Genomic DNA, 18,588 nt, shown 5'->3' with positions numbered 1-18,588 from the left:
GTGTTCCCACCCTGCCCTGCTAATCCAATCCCAGCTGCGAAGAGCTCCTGTTGCCTGAGCCCGGGTTCCCGCCCCAGGGACCAGGTTGTGGCTGCCTTAGAGAGGCCAGCCTCCAGGTCCTGGAGATCAGCCCGCCTGGGCTCAGCATCCTCAGGGGAAAACTAGAGTCCTAGCCCCAAGAGGCCGCTTTGCTGGTGGGAGGCTGGAGGCTGGGCAATCCCCAGTACCCCCCCTGACCCTCCTTCTGCCCGTGACCCTGAGCACTGGGCCAGAAGGAGCCCCCAACATAGCCAGGTGTGTCTTCCCTCAACAGAAAAAAAAACCAAAAAGCATTTTTATTTTGTTAACCTCTGCTCTTTCCCTTGGTTTTCAGCACCGTTTTGGCTTCCTCAGGTCCCTTACCTCTAAACTGCTCATTTCCAGTTTTTCTTTTTCCTTTTCTTGGTGTGTGTGTGTGCGTGCGTGCGTGCGTGTGTTTTCCTTGGGCTATCTCGGGTCATAAATGGAATCCTCAGTCCTGACTTTCTCACTTTTTTTTTTTTTTGCCCTGGTGTTGCTCAGGGCTTTCTCCTGGCTCTGTGCTCAGGGATCACTCCTAGTGGGGTTCACGCACCATTTGGGGTGCTGGGAATTAAACTCAGGTCAGCCATGTGCAAGGCAAGTGATTTTTATCTGCTGTACTATTTCTCTAGCTCTTTCTTTCCTTTTTTTTCTTTTTTCCCTTTTTCCTTCTTTCCTTCTATCTCTCTCTCCCTCTCCTTCTCTCCCTCTCCCTCCCTCTCCCTCTCCCTCTCCCTCCCCCTCCCTCCCTCTCCCTCTCCTTCTCTCTCTCTCCCTCTTCCTCTCCCTTTCCCTCTCTCTCTTTCCCTCTGTCTCCCTCTGTCTTCCTCTCTCTCTCCCTCTCTCTCTCTCCCTCTCCTCTCTCTCTCTCTCTCTCTCTCTCTCTCTCTCTCTCTCTCTCTCTCTCTCTCTCTCTCTCTCTCTCTCTCCCTCCCTCCCCCGCCCCCCCTTGTGTGGGGCCATAGTCAGCCATGCTGAGGGCTTACTCCTGGCCCTGCACTCAAGAGATCACTCCTGATGGAGCTTAGGAGACCACACATGGTTTGGGGGGATCGAACCCAGGTCACTCATACGCAAGGCAAGTGTCCTACCCACTGTACTATCGACCCAGCTCATTTCTCACTTCCCACACCGTTTGGAGATGATATTTCTCTGAGAACACCAGCCACAGTTCACCTCTCTCTCCAGAGCATCACGCAAACAAGCCCCGAGTCAGTCCCCAAACACACCTGGTTCCTTATAGGTCATCTGGCGCCCCTCGCCTTCCTGTGCCTTCCCCCCTCACACAAGCCTGCGTTCCTGCTGTTCCCCTTCCACGCTGTTCCCTACACCAGGACCCCTTCAAACCAGTTAAACTAGACTTTTCCTTCTAGCTCACTCCCAATCCAAAGGAATCAACAAGTTCTACCCATTCTCAAACGTTCCCCCTCAAACTCCAGTCCTTGGGCCACTTGAGACAGGCCAAGCCTTCTCTTTCCTGAATCAGGGCTTTCACTGCTGGGGTTTGGTTTATTTTGTTCTGGGGACCACACCCACCATTGCTCCAGGGCTACATCTGGTCCTTTGCCCAGTGCTCCCGCATGCCCAGTGCTCCAGTCCTTTGAACTATCTCCCAGGCCCCAGGGCGAGGACTTCTTAACTGGAGACCTACTTCCTCCATCATATATTGCACCACTGAAGTCAGAACTGTTGCTAAACCTTGAGGCTAAGCGCAGCCTCCAGGATTTTCTTTACGACATGGCTGGCATCCAAAGCCTGTCCACGGGAGGCTGTTTGGGTCTTCAGCATCCTTCCTCTCTTGCAGAAACTCCCTAAAATTCCTCCTGTGAGTTTAGCACAGTTAAATCCCCATGTAACTGTCTCCTACTCCCAGGTTTTTCTTGGTGTGGCAAATCCCCTTTAGTTCATGTAGTTCTCACTTCCTCTTCTTTCTTTTTTTCTAAATGTTCAGACCTCTGCTTTTAAAATTCCCTAGAAATACCATAAAGTTCTTGGCTACAAAGAAGAGTCATGAGAAATAAGCAAAAATCAACAACTTGAGTTTATTAATGAGATAATATCTGTGTCAACTACAGAACTGTACATAAGTTTTTTTCTTGGGTTCCACACCCACATTTGATGATGCTCAGGATTACTCATGACTCTGCACAGAGGAATCACTCCTGGCAGTGCTCAGGAAATCATGTCGAATGCCAAGGATCAAACCTGGTGGGCTGCATGCAAGGCAAGTGCCTTACCTGCTGTGCTATCTCTCTGGCCCAAAGCTGTACATCTTTTTTTTTTTTTTTTTAGGTTTAGACAGAATATCCCAATAAGCTATCTATTCTAATCCAAAAATATTAAATTCACCTCTTCTAAAATATTCTCAACTTCTAAGAAATGTCTTGGACTTTTATTTATTTTTTTTTGAGGGGGGATCCCAAAAGCTGCTCAGGAGTCTCGGGGGCCCACTGGCAAGTCTCAGCCAGCAGGATTAGAAGTTCAAAGCAAGGGCCAAGGATACCTCCAGCTCTGGCCCTACAGTGCTGGGGGTTACCTAGCTCACCCTGGGGGTGCTGGAGGCCTCCAGGACTGTACCTGATTCAGGGGTGAAGCCTGGAGGGGACCATGTGGTCCCAGAAACTGAACCTGGGTTTAGGCATGTGCCCTACACCCATACTCTATTTCATTTCTGAAGTATCTTTATTTTATTTTATTGGCTTTTTTTGGCCACATCTGGCAGTGCTCAAGGCTTTGTGCTCAGGACTTCTGGCTCTGCACTCAAGTTTTGGGGACTAAAACGGGTGCCAGAGATCAAACCCAGGTCAGAGTCAGTCTGTTCATGTCCTTTATTCATTTATCCACTGAAATGGTTCTTTTTGTTTTGATTTGTAGGAACTTCCTTTTATAGTCTAGCTATTAATCCCTTGCTTCTTTTTAAAACCATTTTAATTGTGGTACCAGGATTTACAACGCTGTGAATCATTCTTGTCACGCATACATCATTTCAATACCACACCATTGCCAGTGAGTCACTTACCTTCACCAGAGGGCCATGTTTGTTTTCTTTTGTTTGGAGCCATACCTGTGTGTCAGGGCTTACTCCTACCTCTAGACTTAAGGATCACTCCTGGCAGGGCTCAGAAGACCATATATGGTGCTGGGGATCAAACCCAGCGTTGACTGCGTGCAAGTTAAGTGCCTAACCCACTGTACTATCTCTCTGGCCCCACTTGCTTCTTTTTTTTTTTTTTTTTGCTTTTTGGGTCACACCTGGCAATGCACAGGGGTTACTCCTGGCTCTGCACTCAGGAATTACTCCTGGCGGTGCTCAGGGGACCATATGGGATGCCGGGAATCGAACCCGGGTCGGCCGCATGCAAGACAAACGCCCTACCCGCTGTGCTATTGCTCCAGCCCCCACTTGCTTCTTTTTAGTTTGCTTTGTTTTGAGGTCACACTTGGCAGTACTCAGGGATTACTCGTGATTCTGTGCTCAGGGAGGGATCACTCCTAGCTGAGCTTGGAGGACCTTATGAGGTGCTAGGAATTGAACTGGGGTCAGTCAAATGCAAGGCAAGTGCCCTACCTGCTGTACTTAGTTCTCAAGCTTCTCGTTGCTTCTTTTTGACATAACACCATCCTATTTATGATTTGTGTCTGTGGTGTCATTCACTAAATAGAAGTTCCTATTTTTAATGTAATCACATTACAAAGTTTTATTGAATAAGTTTTTCTTCCTTGTCTTCACACAAAAAAATTTCTTCCCGGGGCTGGAGCAATAGCACAGTGGGTAGGGCGTTTGCCTTGCACGCGGCCAACCCTGGTTCGAATCCCAGCATCCCATATGGTCCCCTGAGCACTGCCAGGAGTAATTCCTGAGTGCACATCCAGGAGGAACCCCTGTGCATTGCTGGGTGTGACCCAAAAGCTAAAAAAAAAAAATTTCTTCCCTGTTATTTTAATCCTTTACATTTTACCTTTCAATCTGGGGTCCATTAAGTCATCCTGTCATCCTGTTTTTGCATCTTGCTTTAGGTAGGGATTCTTTTGCTGTAGAGATAAACCTGAGTTCCTAGTGCATATTTTATTTATTCTCATTTTCAGGCCACATCTGGTGGTTCTCAAGGCTTACTCCTGACTCTATGCTCAGAGGTCACTCCTGGCAGGGTTTGAAAGTTGCCATATGGGTTGCTAGGGATCGAAACTGTAAACCAAGCACCTTACCCCAGCCCCTCCTGATGCATATTTTGGATTTTGTTTTTCTTTTTGCGTCACACCCAGCAATGCACAGGGGCTACTCCTGGCTCTACACTCAGGAATTACTCCTGGTGGTGCTTGGGGGACCATATGGGATGCTGGGGATTGAACCCAGGTCGGCCGCGTGCAAGGCAACCACCCTACCCGCTGTACTATCACTTCAGCCCCTGATGCATATTTTAAACTAGTCATCTTCCCCGTTGTTTTAAGGTGCCCCTAAAGTGACGGAAGTGATGTGTTAATTTCCCAGATACAAATGTTAGTCTTTGAATTCTTAATTTTACTCACCAACTTTATTATTTATTTTTTATTCCCTCCTCCCCCTTTGTTGATGATGTTGTGATGGCGGGTTGCACACGTGGCTGGCTGTGCTCCTTCCACATATTTTAGCCATGGTGTTGACCGGGGGTCCCATCGGGCTGTGGTTCTTGCATTTTGGGCTGCATACTCACAGAGGTTCATGCTCCTTTACTTGTGGCATTAGCACACATGCTATGGTTGTGGCGCTCACACACGTGCTCACCAAAGACCCTACTTTCTGGCCTTTGGCACTCTCACATCTTTTGAGTTGTAGTGCTGGCTGGCGGGGGAGTGGGCTCGGGGGTTCACATCCCCTTTTGTGGTACAGCCAGAAGTTGCTTATGGAGGTGGGGGCTCACAGAGCAGAGCTGCCAGGGTCATACCCACTGTACTCTGGCTCTGATCCCAAACTCCTAGTTAATTTGAACTATGGTTTTTTTTTTCATTTTTGCTTTTTGGGTCACACCCAGCGATACACAGGGGTTACCCCTGGCTCATGCACTCAGGAATTAACTCCTGGTGGTGCTCGGGGGACCATATGGGATGCTGAGAATCGAACCTGGGTTGGTCGTGTGCCAGGCAAACGCCCTACCCACTGTGCTATTGCTCCAGCCCCCCAATTTGAACTATGTTTATTGCTGTTAACTACATGCTTATTGCTTATTTTGCAAATTCAATTGATTTTTGTATGGTGATCTAGTAGCGAGTAATCTTACTGAATAATCTCACCAGTTCTAATAATTGGGTTTCGTTTTGTTGTTGGTTTTTTTTTGTTGTTTTTTTTTTTCTTCTTTTTCTGAGGGGTGCATACCTAGTGTTGCTGGTCCTGTGCCCTCTCAGGTTTTTCTCTGAGCAGTTCGGCGCTTCTGAGGCAGAGAGCTCCTGCCAGCCTCCCATGCTCCTGGCCAGGCGCCCGGGGCCCTGTGATCTGCCTTCTGGAGTTACGAATAGTCTTCAGAAAGCCACGCGAGAAATCATTTTTCAAAGTGACTTTAATCATTTTTTTTTTTTTTGCTGCCCAAATACTGTACATGCAGAAGCCATGTGAAGAATTTTCTCCTCGAGGGGATTGGCAAGAACGTGGTACGAAACAGCCGGTGGTCCTTCCCAGCTGTCCACCTGCCACCCAGGAGCCGTGAGTTTGGAAAGAGGCTGCACATAGAAAATGTCTAGAGCACAGATATAAAAGGCTAATTGCTTCTTATCTAAACAGTGTGCTTGTCGGTCCCTGTCAGCTATCCCTTTCTTTGCAGGATGCATTTGGAAAGTCTAAAAAAGGGGTTCCTGCCTCCTGTGAGTTTACATTCTAAAGGAGTTGATAGAACGATCGGGCCAACTTTGCCTAAACAACAGCCAACTCTGCCTTCTGAGAGGGTGTCTGTGGAAAAGGCGATCTGGAGAGAGGAGCGGTTTCTTTTTTGTTTTGTTTTGTTTTGTTTTGTTAAAGCAAAATACTTCGAAGGGAATTAAGTTCCCTCCCTTCCCCCTCCTCCCAGCGGAGCGCGTTTTCTGGAGACTCCTCAGAGCTTCCTCTCTCCCACTGATGTCTTTCTGGAAGCAGACAGGCAGGAGGGCCACCTCCTCTGCTGGTGGGGGGCCACAGGCTCGCGCAGGCAGCAGCTCACGGGACAATCTCGGCAGCACCTTGAAAATCGCCCGCTGCGGGCGATCCTTGGTCGCTTCGTAGCATTACACAGCGTCGAGGAGGGAGGACAGACCTCAGGGAGGTGAGAGAGTCTGTTTGCATTCCCAGTTCTCTCAGAAGCAGCATCTGGGCGGGGACCGGATGAGGCGCCGCCAGCAGCCAGGGCTGGAGGAAGCCAACCTGGAGCCAGGGGTCCCACCACCCTCATGGGCTCCGGCTCAGCCCCTGCACACCTGGAGGGAACTAAAGAACAACCAGCAAACGCTCTGACTGTGATTCTCCATGTGCGGCTGGCCCGGCCCTCGGCCATGGGGGCAGATGCTCAGCGGCCCCTGGAATTCCCACAGCCTATTTCTGTCAGTGTGGACTCCCTGGGAGGCCCCGGGCCCCTGTTCTTACTGTCCACGGTCCAGTCAGAGCACTGGGAGAGGTCCCCCCAAGCAGCAGTGCTGGTGCCTCCCGGTGGGTGCTGACCCCAGCTGGTGGGGGGCGGGGGCCCCTCCCCGAGGGAACTCCGTCTCATGTTGTTCCTCACAGGCACACACGTCCCGAGCTTGGGGGTTGGGGGGAGGGGGGAGAGTTACTTTGCTACATGGAAAGATTAAGCCCTTTGTCAGAGAACAAGGTCGCACCAGCAGGCGCCAACAATCTGGGCCGCGTGAACCGGCCCGTGGGTCAAGCTGGTGCCTGAGGAGGCCGAGTCGCTCTCTTTGGCATCACTGACATTGCTCTGAGATGCTCAGGCACACGTTCAAAATAACCCTTTCAAAGCAAGACCAGGCCAGGCCCTTCCGGTCTCACCTGATTTGGGGGAGGGGGGGAGGGGGAGTGTCCCCAGCCCTTCAGTCACGGTGATTTGGTTTTGTCCCAATCTCTTCTGAGAGAAGACAGGGAGGCGTCCCCATGGCCCCCTCCTCCCTCAGCATGTGGTGAAAGATAATCCAGCACAGGAAGTAGCATCTTACAGAACCTCTATACATGTGGGGATCCGGGAGCAGGATGCAGCCCCTTCCTCTCCCTGCTGGCAGCGGGACCAGCTCCTGCTTCCGAAGGAGGCGCCATTGCTGTCCCCCAAATGGGCAACAACTGGTCCAGCGGCTGAGTGAGGCAGTGATGTCTCACCTGGACAGGACCAGAGAAACCAAGGGGCAGCCCTTCCCGGAGTCCCGCTTCGTTGGGGGCCAAGGGAGATGGGGCCATGTAGGGATCGGGAGGTGGGGAACCCCCGTGGGAGGGGAGGGGTCTCAGCACGTCAGGGGCAGCAGGGCCTAGAGGTCCCCGGTGTGTGCCAGGGCTCCTGACAGACAGTCTCAGGCTGTGCTACCTTCCCAGGGAAGTTGCTACCTTCCTTGGAGGTCACTGCCATCCTTCAAAGGGGGGGAGGGGCTTGTGCCCTCCTCGGGGCTGGCAGTGGGGAAGAGCTCGGGCAGGGTGTCCTGGGGAACTGGCCTGCCGTCAGCGCTCTCACTGCAGAGACCCCGTGAGTGACCCCACAGGCCATGTGGGCTGCCTCGCCCTCAGCTCCTGGTTCTGTCTCAGCCCTGTGAAGTGGTGCTGCTGCCTGGCACACCACGAGCCACCCTACCACCCCCCTCCCTCCCCCAGGAGAGTGGGAGAGTCAGGGAGGGTCTCCCAGGGGAGAGCTGTTCCCAGGGTTGAGTCCCCCTTGTCAAACCAAAACTCGGTTCCAATGACCGGAGCCCGGTTTAGGCATGTCCCCGTGGGAATGGGTCTGGGAGGGCAGCGAGGCAGGCGGGCAGAGCAGAAACATGCCCACATGTGCTCTGAACCTCCTGCATGCTGGTCCCCACCGCATCGCCCAGGGCCAGCCCTCCACACCCCCCAGCTGAGCAGGGGAAGGAAGGAGAGAGCCCCCGCACCAGGGCCACGGGCATGAGGAGCCAGGGTGCGGCAGCTGGCCCCAAGCTAGGAGTTGGGGGCCTTCCTGCTCCTCGCCTCCTCCTCAGATGACCCGTGTGCCCCAGCAGGGGAGGCCAGGCAGGCCCCCTCCCCTCCTGAGACTGTGTCCTCAGACAAGCCCCTGCACCACTAGCCGTCGTAGGGACGCGTCAGGAGCACAGGGCTGCAGCCCAGGGGAGAAACCAGGAGACTCGGTGCAAAGGGCTCATGAGTAGGAGCCCCCATAGTCGACTCAAGGGCCACTTCCTGGGCAGCTCAGCCTGAAAGGCCCCCCGGCACCCCTCCTGGCCCCAGCTTCCCCTGTGCCCACACTCCCAGCACGGCTCTTTCCCACGGCCATCTCTCCACTGGCAGCTCCAGCCGTCTCTCCCCCCACCCCCTGGGGGTGGCCACACAATCTGGGGTCACCTCAGCGGACGTGGACACCATCCCAGACACCCACCCTCCATCTCTCCGAGGGAGACTCTCGCGCTCTCCTGAGCAGGTTCCGCAGACAGGACATGAAATGACGCTTCGGAGGTGGCACCACCTCCCTCTCTACACCCGGGTCAGAGGACCGAGCCCTGCGCCTCAGCTGCCCACCCCGAGCCCTCCCTGCCCGAGCCAGCTCTGTCTGGGCTCTGGGCTCCCTTCAGGGGGAGGCTACAGGCTCTGACGTCAGCCCAGGGGGGCACTCCGGGAAAACGAGGTCACTTGAGTAGAAATGACGGCAGCTCCTCCGTCCTCCCTCAGAACCCACTCTTCCCCCTCTATAGCTTTGGTTAAATGACGTCTGAGCACTGGGGCTGAGACAGCGGATGCTGCCTCCAGGCCAGTCACCGTTACCCGTGGGATGATGTCGGGGAAGAAGCAGAGAAATGGCCTCGCTTCTCTCCACCAGACACAGACCCAAGGACGGCTGAGGCCGAACCTTTCACCTTTCACCCTTGACCTGGGCAGGGAGAGGGGGCCGACTGGAGCACTTCTGAACCCATCTTCGGGATTCCCAGCAGACACCAGGGTCAGTTGAGACCATCCCCACCGACAGGGCCCAGCTGCCCGTCAAGTCGGGGTCCGCGCGGCTCGGTCCAGGTCAGGGAGGAAAGCAGCAGAGGTGGGTGAGGGCCGGGGCAGGCCGGGCCGCTCTCTAGGGGGCGGCGGCGGGTGCGAGAAGGCAGGCAGGCAAGGGGAGTATTGCTTGTACAGCGCTGGTGACGGCGGTGGTCTGGGCTCCAGAGCCAGGAGTCTGTGGAGCTAGGAGGCCGAGACCAAGCACATCCGAGCTCCCAGGCAGGAACCCTGGCCGGGAAATGAGCAAACACAAAAAAACAAAACCCCACTGACAAAACAGAACAGAGCCCCAAATGCTCAGCTTCCTGCAGCGATGCCCGGGAGCGGGGACAGGGGCCACGTGACTCCCAGAGAATCTGCCCTCCTCCCCACCCAGGTCCGCAGCACCTCTTCGGCCTGAGCCCCAGGGTGTCGGGACAGGGACGGGCACCCTCGGGGCCTCCAAGAACTGGCTGCTTGGGCGGATGTCCCCTCCTAGCAGACAGGCCCTCCACCTCTCCTGGGGCCCACGGGTGCCCCTCTGGCATGTGGGAGCTCGGCGGGAGAGAGGCCAAGAACAATGCCACAGGAAGCACCCCCTGCCCTCCACCCGCCAGCCTGGCATCTCCGACCTCATGAGCTGGTTAGCACTGAGGTGGCCAGGCCCCCGGGAGAAAGCTGTTTGCATGCGCTCAGCTTCTCCCTGGCCCCAGGGTCCCCACAGGATGCCGGACGAGCACGGAGCATGCCGCATGCCGCAGTGCACTGCAGGAAGGGGCAGCCTCGGCAGGGGGGCGGGGCGGGGTGTTGGGGTTCCCAGAGGCCTCGGAGTGGTCAGCTGTGGTGGACACTACATTCCTCAAAAAGAGCAGCAATGCTGGGGGAGGCACGGGCGGGGGACAAAGGACAATACAGAGAAGTCATCAGAGCCCACCAAGAAGGGACCTGGGGGGCACGCAGGCCCTGCCCGGGGCTCGGCGCCGGGCCACACAGATGAGTCTCTCTGGGCCCCCACTTCCAGCCCTGCACTCGGGGGAGACCTGCACACCTTGGGTTTCTTTTCAACGAGACACAGACAGGACTGCAGCCCACGGAGCCACCGAGATGGACGAGGCCCAGACACACGGACAGCTAGAACATGGGAGACACGCACGCACACGGAGACACACAGGCACGCACGCCACCGTCTCCACTGCCAGCTGGGACGAGCCCAGGAGCCACCAGGCATGCAGCAGGGGGAGGGAGTCCAGAAAGACGCGAAGACTATGTACAGGGAAGGAGACGGGGAGGGGGGCGACGGGGAGGGGGCTGCAGGTGCCCCTTTCCCACTGCACATCCGTCCTCTTCCTGAGGTCCTCAGGAGCACGACGGGCTGGTGGCACTCTCCAGGGAGGACTGGGACAGGCGCCTGGTGAGCGAGCCAAGGGTCGAGTCTGCCACCGAGGACGTGGGGAAGAGTTTGTACCAGCCGGTGACCGCGGCGCTCAGGTCCAGCTCGTCCAGCATGATCTGGGCCATGCCCATGAAGCACTTGTGGTCCATGCGGCCGTAGTCTCCCCACACGATCACCTGTGGGGGTGGGGAGGTGGTGGGTAGGGACTGAGCAACGGGCCCACACTGGTTTCGGGACGGGCTCCTGAGCACGGGTAAGATGTGCCAGGCGCATCTGGCAGGGTTGACAGCCATTGTCTCAGCTCTCAGGAAGAGCCGGGAAAGGGAAGCTCCGAGAGGCCAATGGACACAGAGACTGGTGACACAGCGGGGACTGGAGCCGAGGTCTGATTTCCAGGGCCTCCCAGAATCCTCGAGAACAGCTGTTTCCAGAAAGGGTCAGACCAGGAACACCAGCCCTGGGCCCCAGCCCTGTCCTGGACTGGCCCCCTGTAGGGCTGGGTAAGCTCCAGGCCCTCACAGGACCATGCTAGCCCACAAGTCTGGGAGAGGGAAAGCAACCAAACGGATGTTTCCGATCAGTTGATGCTCAGCTTCCCAACTGATGCTTCTACCCACAGATCCTTTTTTCATGACTGTGAAGTGGGCAGTCCAGTGCGCCCAGTTCCCCCAGAATCAGGATCAGCAGGTCTTGGCAGTTTGCAACTCCAAGGCCAAAGCCATGAGATCACCAGACTCCAGAGGAATGGCCCTGGGTACGAAATTCGACCGTGCCTGGGGCCTGGTGAGAGCCCGGTGGTTAGGGCACACGCTAGGCATGCTCCTGACCCAGGTTCTGCTCCCAGCACCAAATGGTCCCTTGAGCATCCCCGAGGGACTCCCCAGCACCACAGGGATTCCTGGTCCCACAGGCTAAGTTCTGGTTGGCTGAGAATTGGCTGAACTTCTGAGCACTGCTTGGGAGGCCCCCCGCCTCCGTTGCTCCAATATAAACCAGACAGCCCACAGCTCAAGCTCTTCCATCACCAGCTAGGCCTCAGGCAAGGCGCCCGGCCACCGATACCACAGCTGGCACCTAGCAGGGAGCTGGCCGCGCGCTGGGCCTCCTGTCAGGCCTGCTACAAGCAGGCCTCGAAGAACCTGCACTCCACCCCAGCCCAGTGAACCCGGAGCCTCACCCCTGCAGTGCTGCCCTGCTCCACCTTGTGGGCACCAAGAGGGTGGCAGCTCCCGGAGCAGGGGAGGGTCCCTCCCTTCAGCGCTGGCGGGGAAGGAGCTGACCTGTCCCCGAGCAGCTGGGGTGAGGATCGTCCTGGCCTGTGCTCCTCTAGCTCTGCAAGTTGCTCAGCAGAGCCTGGTCTCGGCCTCGTGCTGTCACTGCACCCCAGCCCAGGGGCACCCGAGAGGACCGTCTGCAGCACCCACCGCGTCAGCTCAAGGTTCGAGTGAGGCTCTGACTCAGAGACCCCAGGAACGGTGACTGTCCGCCCCATCCTGCCACCTATATTCCCCTCTGCTGCCCGATGAGTCACCTAGGGTTGCCCCACTTCTGCCCACGGCTGCCCCTGGTCCCAGGGGAGATCACCAAGGAGGCAAGTCTCAGGAGCACCCATCACCCACGCCCCTCACTCACCTGCAGCTCCTTGCCTTGGGGGCCCTCGTCAAACAGCAGAGCCTGCTGGTACAGGGGGTCACAGGTCTTCTTGGCCACCTTTGTCTTCTTTTTGGCCAGACAGGCCCCGTTCTCAAGCAGGTAGACCTTGATATAGGTGGCTGAGGTGGGGGAGAGAGCAGAATGGGGCGTCTGGGGGTGACTGCCAGGGTCGGGAGAGTCAGGCACTCCCGGAGGGATGCAGCCTTAGTCAAACCTGCCTCCCCCATCCTCCCCGCTGCCTGTTCACCAGCGTCCCGGCCACCGGGCCTCCGGGGCCAAGAACACTGCTGAAGGCCCGAGAAGCCCAGGGCCCAGGCCCAGGGCTCGGCCGCTGCTCTCCCAGCAGAAGCCAACTCGCCACACATGCCCCCTCTCCCCGAAGCCCCGCCTCACCTGGGAGCGATTTGGAGCCTGGTTTGGGGGTCAGTCCCCGAGCCTCGATCACTTCCACCTCCAGCTGGCCGCTCCGATCCATGATGGCGACATGCACGTCCCCTGCGACCAAGAGGAGGCGTGAGGGGCCTCACCAGGCCCAGGGCTGGGCCAGCCATTGGGCACAAGACCCAGACAACTGCCCGCGCCCCACCCCGGCCCTTCGGTTCCCCTCAGAACAGCTTCAACAGTCGGGGTGGGGAGGGATGGAGGCCTGTTTAGGTACCTGCGGGTGACTGACCGGCTCCCGCCTGGTGAAGCCAGTGGCTGTGTCTGGGTAACTAGGGGGTCAGTCTGAGGACAGAACATTTCTATCAGGACGAGCAGGGGAAGGCCATGGTCTGGTCTTGGTGACTTCTCACTTCCTGCACAGTGGCCCTCAGTCACTCCTTAAACACTGGCCTGACGTGGCTCTACAGGACACGTGTCTACAAGGACACTGAGACAGGCAGCTGCCGGCCAGGACTGCTTGTTCCCTATCAGGGGTAGAGGGTGGCAGCAGGCGCCCAGCTGGGGCAGGTCCTCTCCGTGGCGGTAGTTATTGGACCTCAGGAACTCTCAGCTTCACCCAACACAGGTGAGCAGGCTGAGGGCGTGCGCTTGACTCACTTGGATCAGACTTGAAAGGATGTCAAGTCGTAAGACTGGAGCAGAGAAAAGGGGCCACACTTTGGGCTCAGACACCCAGTGGAGGCTCACTGAGTACACATCGTGTCATCATGTGCTCTTGCATTTGTGGGGAGATGGGGGATTTATATCTTCTAGGAAACATCCGAGCACTCACTCCCTTCCAGAGAAGGCAGTCGGGGAGGGGTCCAATGCGAGCCTGTCCCTCCCAATCGTGGACACCAGGGGGCACCACATGCAAATATTTAGGCTGTGGTGGTGCATTAGCCTAGCGGAAGGGCTGGCTGCCTACTGCCTTCCAGCGGACTCCCCAGGCCATTAAGAGCCTGAAAGCAAGAACGGGAAATTAGCTAAATCCAACCCAAGGGCCAGATGAGAGCTGATATTCATCCTCCGAGAGCCCCTGCGGAGCCCTCCTCCCGCAGACACAGACTACGTGAGATGGAGGGAGGAGGACAAGGCTGGACCCTGAGGGCAGTGGAAGGAGCCCTGGCCTGGAATGCCCTGCATGGTTAGCCGTGGGGGCCCTGTCTGCACCGGCTCCCTCCCCTACTGGGAGGGCAAAGGCCAACCACTGATCAAATGCGGGCTGAGTGCAGGCGTCTGGGTCAGACGTTGCTCTGGCCAGACCATGGGGGGGGGGGAGGAGCTCTGGGGCTGCTAAGCCTGGGGACCAGCGTCAGGAGGGAAAGGCGGGTTGAAGGAGGGAGCCAGCATTGCAAGTGGAGACACCAGGAGTCCTCCCAAACTGCAGGGACAAGAGAAACGGACTGAGCGGTCTCCAGGTGCCGGGCTCTGGCAGAAGGGATGAGTAAGCCAGTCCCCGTGGCATAGTTGAGACGCAGCAAGCCAAGCAGGGGACAGGAGCTCAACCACCACTTCAAACGCAGAACTAATACTGGGCGGAGGTGTCATTATTCCCGATGTACAGATGAGGACTCAGAGGTCCACAAAGGACCCTGACCTGCCCGGGGGGTACGGAGAATTGGTGAGAGCACAGAAGAATCTATGACTAGTCAATTCAGTGACAATCTTTGTTTGCCCTTTTAAGCCAGGCACACAGCACTCACGGGACATGGAGGGGGGCGGTGAGGGTGCTCTGGGGGCTGGTGGTGAGGTCCAGGAGGGACAGGCTGCGAGACAGGCTGAGCCGGCTGCTGAGACTGGCCGGACCTCCTCTGCTGGCTGACGAGAGAGCTGCTGACGCTAATTTGCTGGTGGCACCAAGCCAGAAAAAGGGGCTGCCTTTTGCTGCCTGTGCCCGCCAGACACGCTCCCCCTTACCCACACTGTTCCACTTGAAGACTCACCCATGGGGGGTGTCGCCAGTGTCTGTCGGCCCACGATCTGGGCCGGTCCCAGCCCATCCAGGAAATCACTGAACTGACTCTCAGCCCCGAGGCGGGTGGTTGGGAAGATGAACCTGGAGGAGGCAGAGCAGCAGGTGAGGGCATCTGCCCTGGCACCACAGGTCCTCCCACGTGCCTCAGTTTTCCCTCTGTGTGAAATGAGTCCACTGCTTACCCGGGGACCAGGAGCTGTTTCTCTCCGCACATCCGGGGAAAGTGCATTGCTATCACTTCAGAAAAGAGACTAAACCCTGGGCTGAAGCAGGCAGGATGTTTGCCTGCACACAGCCTGTCGAGTTCCGTCTGTACCCTCTACAGTCCCCTGAGCCTCACCAGAAGTGATCTCTGCGCACACAGCCAGGAGTAAACCCTGAGCATCCACCCCACCCCCCCAAAAAAAGAAAACAGAAAAGAGAGAGAATGAAAACACTAACTTAATGATGATGTTTCATCCAAAGACAGTAGGTATTCCTACGGGGTCCCTGAAAGACACGGGCATTCTCATGCTAAGAAACAGAGGCACAGGCCCCAAATGGTGACGTCTGACACCACTTTTGAGAACTCAGGTCAAACCTCAAAGTACGCTGGATATCCAAGACCACAACATGAAGCAGTACCCCAAACAGCCAAGGAGATCCAAATGAGGATAGGGTTAATGAAGGAAGATAGTGGGCGGCAGGAGGGGGGGGTCTATGGCTGCAGGGTGTGGGGGAAGGGACCGGAAATAGTAAGAAGAAAAAGTGACAGTGATTGAAAGTTGGCCAAGCCCCAACAGGGCACTAAGTGCTCCACACCCATGAATCATTAATCATTAATTCTCGCAAGCACTCTGTGTGGTAGGAACTATTACCCAATTTTACAGATGAGAAAACAGAGGCTCCAAAAGGCAAGCGATTTGCCTGTCCTGCAAAACAGAGATAATGCCAGCCCACCGGGGGTAAGTGGAGGAGCAAAGTAGATGGTGCAAGAGAAGTTGCAGACAAACAGAAATTACTCAATCGGAGCTATTGTTGCTGTCGCCAGCACCCCTGGGAAAGCATTCTTGTTTCATGTCCTCATGCTGAGATGTTCTGGGTGTGGCTGGCAGAGGCTGGACCAAAAAAGGGAGGCTGGCTCAGGTCAGCACAGGAGCTACAGGGGACCAGGAGAGTGCTAAGACCTCCTAGAGGAACCCAGCCTGCTGGCTAAAAAGAGCAAAGGTTTTCTAAGAACTAAGGTCTGGCTGGACAGTTTGGCCCCATGGCCCCTTTGTCCAGAGAAGCCTAGGGGTGAACAGGCCTGGGTCTCTCCTCCACTCCCAGAAAGGGGCTTCGAGACCCACCCTCACTGGCCGCAGGCAGCTACAGTGCACTAGGGCATTCTTAGAGCGATCGGGTCTAGAAAGGTTCAGTACAGGAAGTGGGCGCTTAGGGTTCTAGAATTTCAGCAGTTTAGGGTGGGGAATGTGGAGATGGTGAGCAAAGGCAGGGCAGTCTAAGGCCTCCTTCCAAGCCCTGACCCCAGTGCCACTGAAGAGCTATGAGCTTGGCAGAGGTCACCCTCCCGCTGTTTCTCCTCCTAGACAATGGAGCCAGTGGTCCTTCTGACATCCGGGGGCTGCCGAGTGTCCAGTGAGACACTCTTCCAGAACTGACAGTGGACTTCTCTTGGCGCCTCACATTCGTGGGTGGGGTAGAGCAGCAGGGCATGTGGGAATAAAATCTTAAGTCATGGAGATGACTAAAGGACAAAATCCCAACACCCTTAGGCCTGGGTAAGGCTCAGTTAGAAAACCTTAATCACCCAACAGTGCCATCAATTCAGAAGAGATGAGAGACCCTCTAACCCAGTGTTAGAAGGTTCCAAGGTTTGGTAGCACCTGTTAAGTGAAGGACAGAAGTCCACAGGACACCACCCGGGGAAACTTACGTCCACCTCACTGTGGAGGGACTTTCTTTGTCTATCATAGGCTGAGACCGCGCCCTCCCGACTGCCCCCTCCCAAATGAATGTGACTTCTTGACTGGGAGTGACTCCCCAGTTTGAGAAACATGGATTAAGTTCCATCTCCTTCCGGAATCTCCATGCAAAGCCACGTTGTGGGGACTCGGTTCACCTGGGCAAAGTCGTGACTTGAGATGGAAAGGAATCTGGGGTCAGGATCTCCTCCTGACCCCTCTCTTCTGGAGGAAGGGGCAGTGCTCCGAGGCTGGGAGGCAGGGGACAGAGGGAAGGAGGGGCTGGGAGGCCACCCCCACCCCACCCCCGGCACCCAAGGGGAAGCAGAGCACTGGGGAGGGGGGCAGGGCTGCACGCACGTGCCCTCCGAGCTGTTGCTGTTGGTGCTGCCGTCCGTGGACTCGCGGCTGCCCTGGCGCGTGACCCGGCTCCGCATCTCCACCGCGATGCCCGTCTCTGTGCTCCGCCGGATGTTGCTGCGCAGCTTCTTCGTGGTCCCTTCTGTGACCCCGCCCCAGAAGCGCAGAGAGAAAACAAGGTCAGAGGGTGGAAGAAGCAGGTCTGGGGCACGGGCGAGGTCACCTTCGTGGGCACGGGGTCGGAGGCACTGTGGCCAAGTGAGGCTTGGCTGGGAGCACCTCTAGAGCCTGTCCCCCTGCTCTGGGCAGGGACCATGACACAGCCCACAGAGAGACAGTCGGGATGTGGGGGCCACTGAAGGGGGCTCATCAGGCGGAGCCCCAGCCCAGCACTGCCACCCCCCCATCCCCAACTCCCTGCAGGCTGGATTTGTCTCCTCTGGAGTTTGCTTTCCCTGTACCGGGTTTGATTTCCTCTTACACACTGAGACCTCACCTGGACCTGGAGAGGGACCCTATGAGGGCCGGCCACTGGCCTGAGCTGGCTCTCTGGCACAGCTTTGCCCAGCAGCTGGGACAGCCCACCACTGGACCAGACACTGCTGGGGGGTAGGGGGGAGGTATTTAAATCAGGCGTGTGCAGGGACCCCTGGGAAGCCTTGTCAGAGCCCAGTAGAAGGACTCAGAAGTTGTGCTGTGATGGCACAGCTGTGTCTCTGTACCTGCTGTTCAGGGGTCCTTTGTCCCCCCACCACCACCACCTGTGGGGAATATGGGGCACTTCCCCCGCTCCAGCAGCACACCCTCCTGTGTGGGTTTCCATGGCAACCTCCTCAGCACTGCAGTGTGGTCCCTGTCCCTCTCCTCCAAGGAGGTGGGGGTGAGGGGCAGGCGCAGGTGGAGGGTTTACTGGGGCCCTTCCTGAGGAAGTGCGGCTGTCTGAGGGCATGATTGGTGGGGGGCTGAGGGGAACGCTGCTGAAGGCTGGGTGGAGTCCAGGCAAAGTAAATGCGGATGGGAACGGAGGCTCCCCAGAGGGGAAGGAATGCTGTTCAGGTGATTCTCCCCTCCGTTGGCCTCCCCCACCCACTCAACAATGGTGCATCAGGGAGGGGGTGTCTACGGCCCAGCCTGGGAAAGGGGGGCTTGAATCCTCCACTCTGCCCTATTAGTCTTTCAGAAAGTCCCACTGGCGGATGAAGACAGACAGGATGGGGAGGCTGGGAGCAGCACAGCAAACACGTAGCCTGACACATGCCTGCAACATACACCCATCTGCTCACAGCCTCCGTCCACAGGGATCCAAACCCACAAACGGGAGGACCGGGGGGGGGTTCATAGCTGCTGTTCCCCCAGCCCACTAAAGAGACAGGAGTCCCTAAGGTGGCCCTCCAAACTGCTCACCACACACACCCCCTGCCCTGAGGAGGAAGTCTCACCACCGCCTGACCCTGGCCGCGCACCCTCTCTGAGGGCCTGGGAAAGCTTCTGCTCTCCGGGGAAGAAATTTACCTGCCAGCAGGTCTGATCACATATTTGAGCCCTGAGTCAGGAAGTCCCAGACCCTGAAATATCAGAGGTACCTCGGTGAGTTCCTCACTTTGCCATTTCTTAGCTGGGAAGTCTTAGCAGGCACTCGTGGCTG

At 56.7% G+C, this 18,588-nt stretch overlaps 1 protein-coding gene across 2 annotated transcripts in view; it reads right to left on the bottom strand.

Moving 5' to 3' along the window:
• Positions 1-5,573: 5,573 nt before the first annotated feature.
• The window catches only part of RIMS3 (regulating synaptic membrane exocytosis 3), a 39,797-nt gene continuing 26,782 nt past the window's right edge, over positions 5,574-18,588 (bottom strand). For both annotated transcript variants that reach the window (XM_055138511.1, XM_055138512.1), the window contains 5 exons: positions 16,944-17,085; positions 14,609-14,721; positions 12,633-12,734; positions 12,219-12,358; positions 5,574-10,762 (listed from right to left, as the gene is read on the bottom strand). In XM_055138511.1, coding sequence (XP_054994486.1) covers positions 10,550-10,762; positions 12,219-12,358; positions 12,633-12,734; positions 14,609-14,721; positions 16,944-17,085 — 710 coding nt within the window. In that variant the 3' untranslated portion in view covers positions 5,574-10,549. The remainder of the gene's footprint in view (positions 10,763-12,218; positions 12,359-12,632; positions 12,735-14,608; positions 14,722-16,943; positions 17,086-18,588) is intronic.

This window comes from Sorex araneus, chromosome 5 (genome assembly GCF_027595985.1).
Source record: "Sorex araneus isolate mSorAra2 chromosome 5, mSorAra2.pri, whole genome shotgun sequence".
Classification (NCBI taxonomy): Eukaryota; Metazoa; Chordata; class Mammalia; order Eulipotyphla; family Soricidae; genus Sorex; species Sorex araneus.
This window is presented reverse-complemented; position numbering and strand designations above follow the sequence as displayed.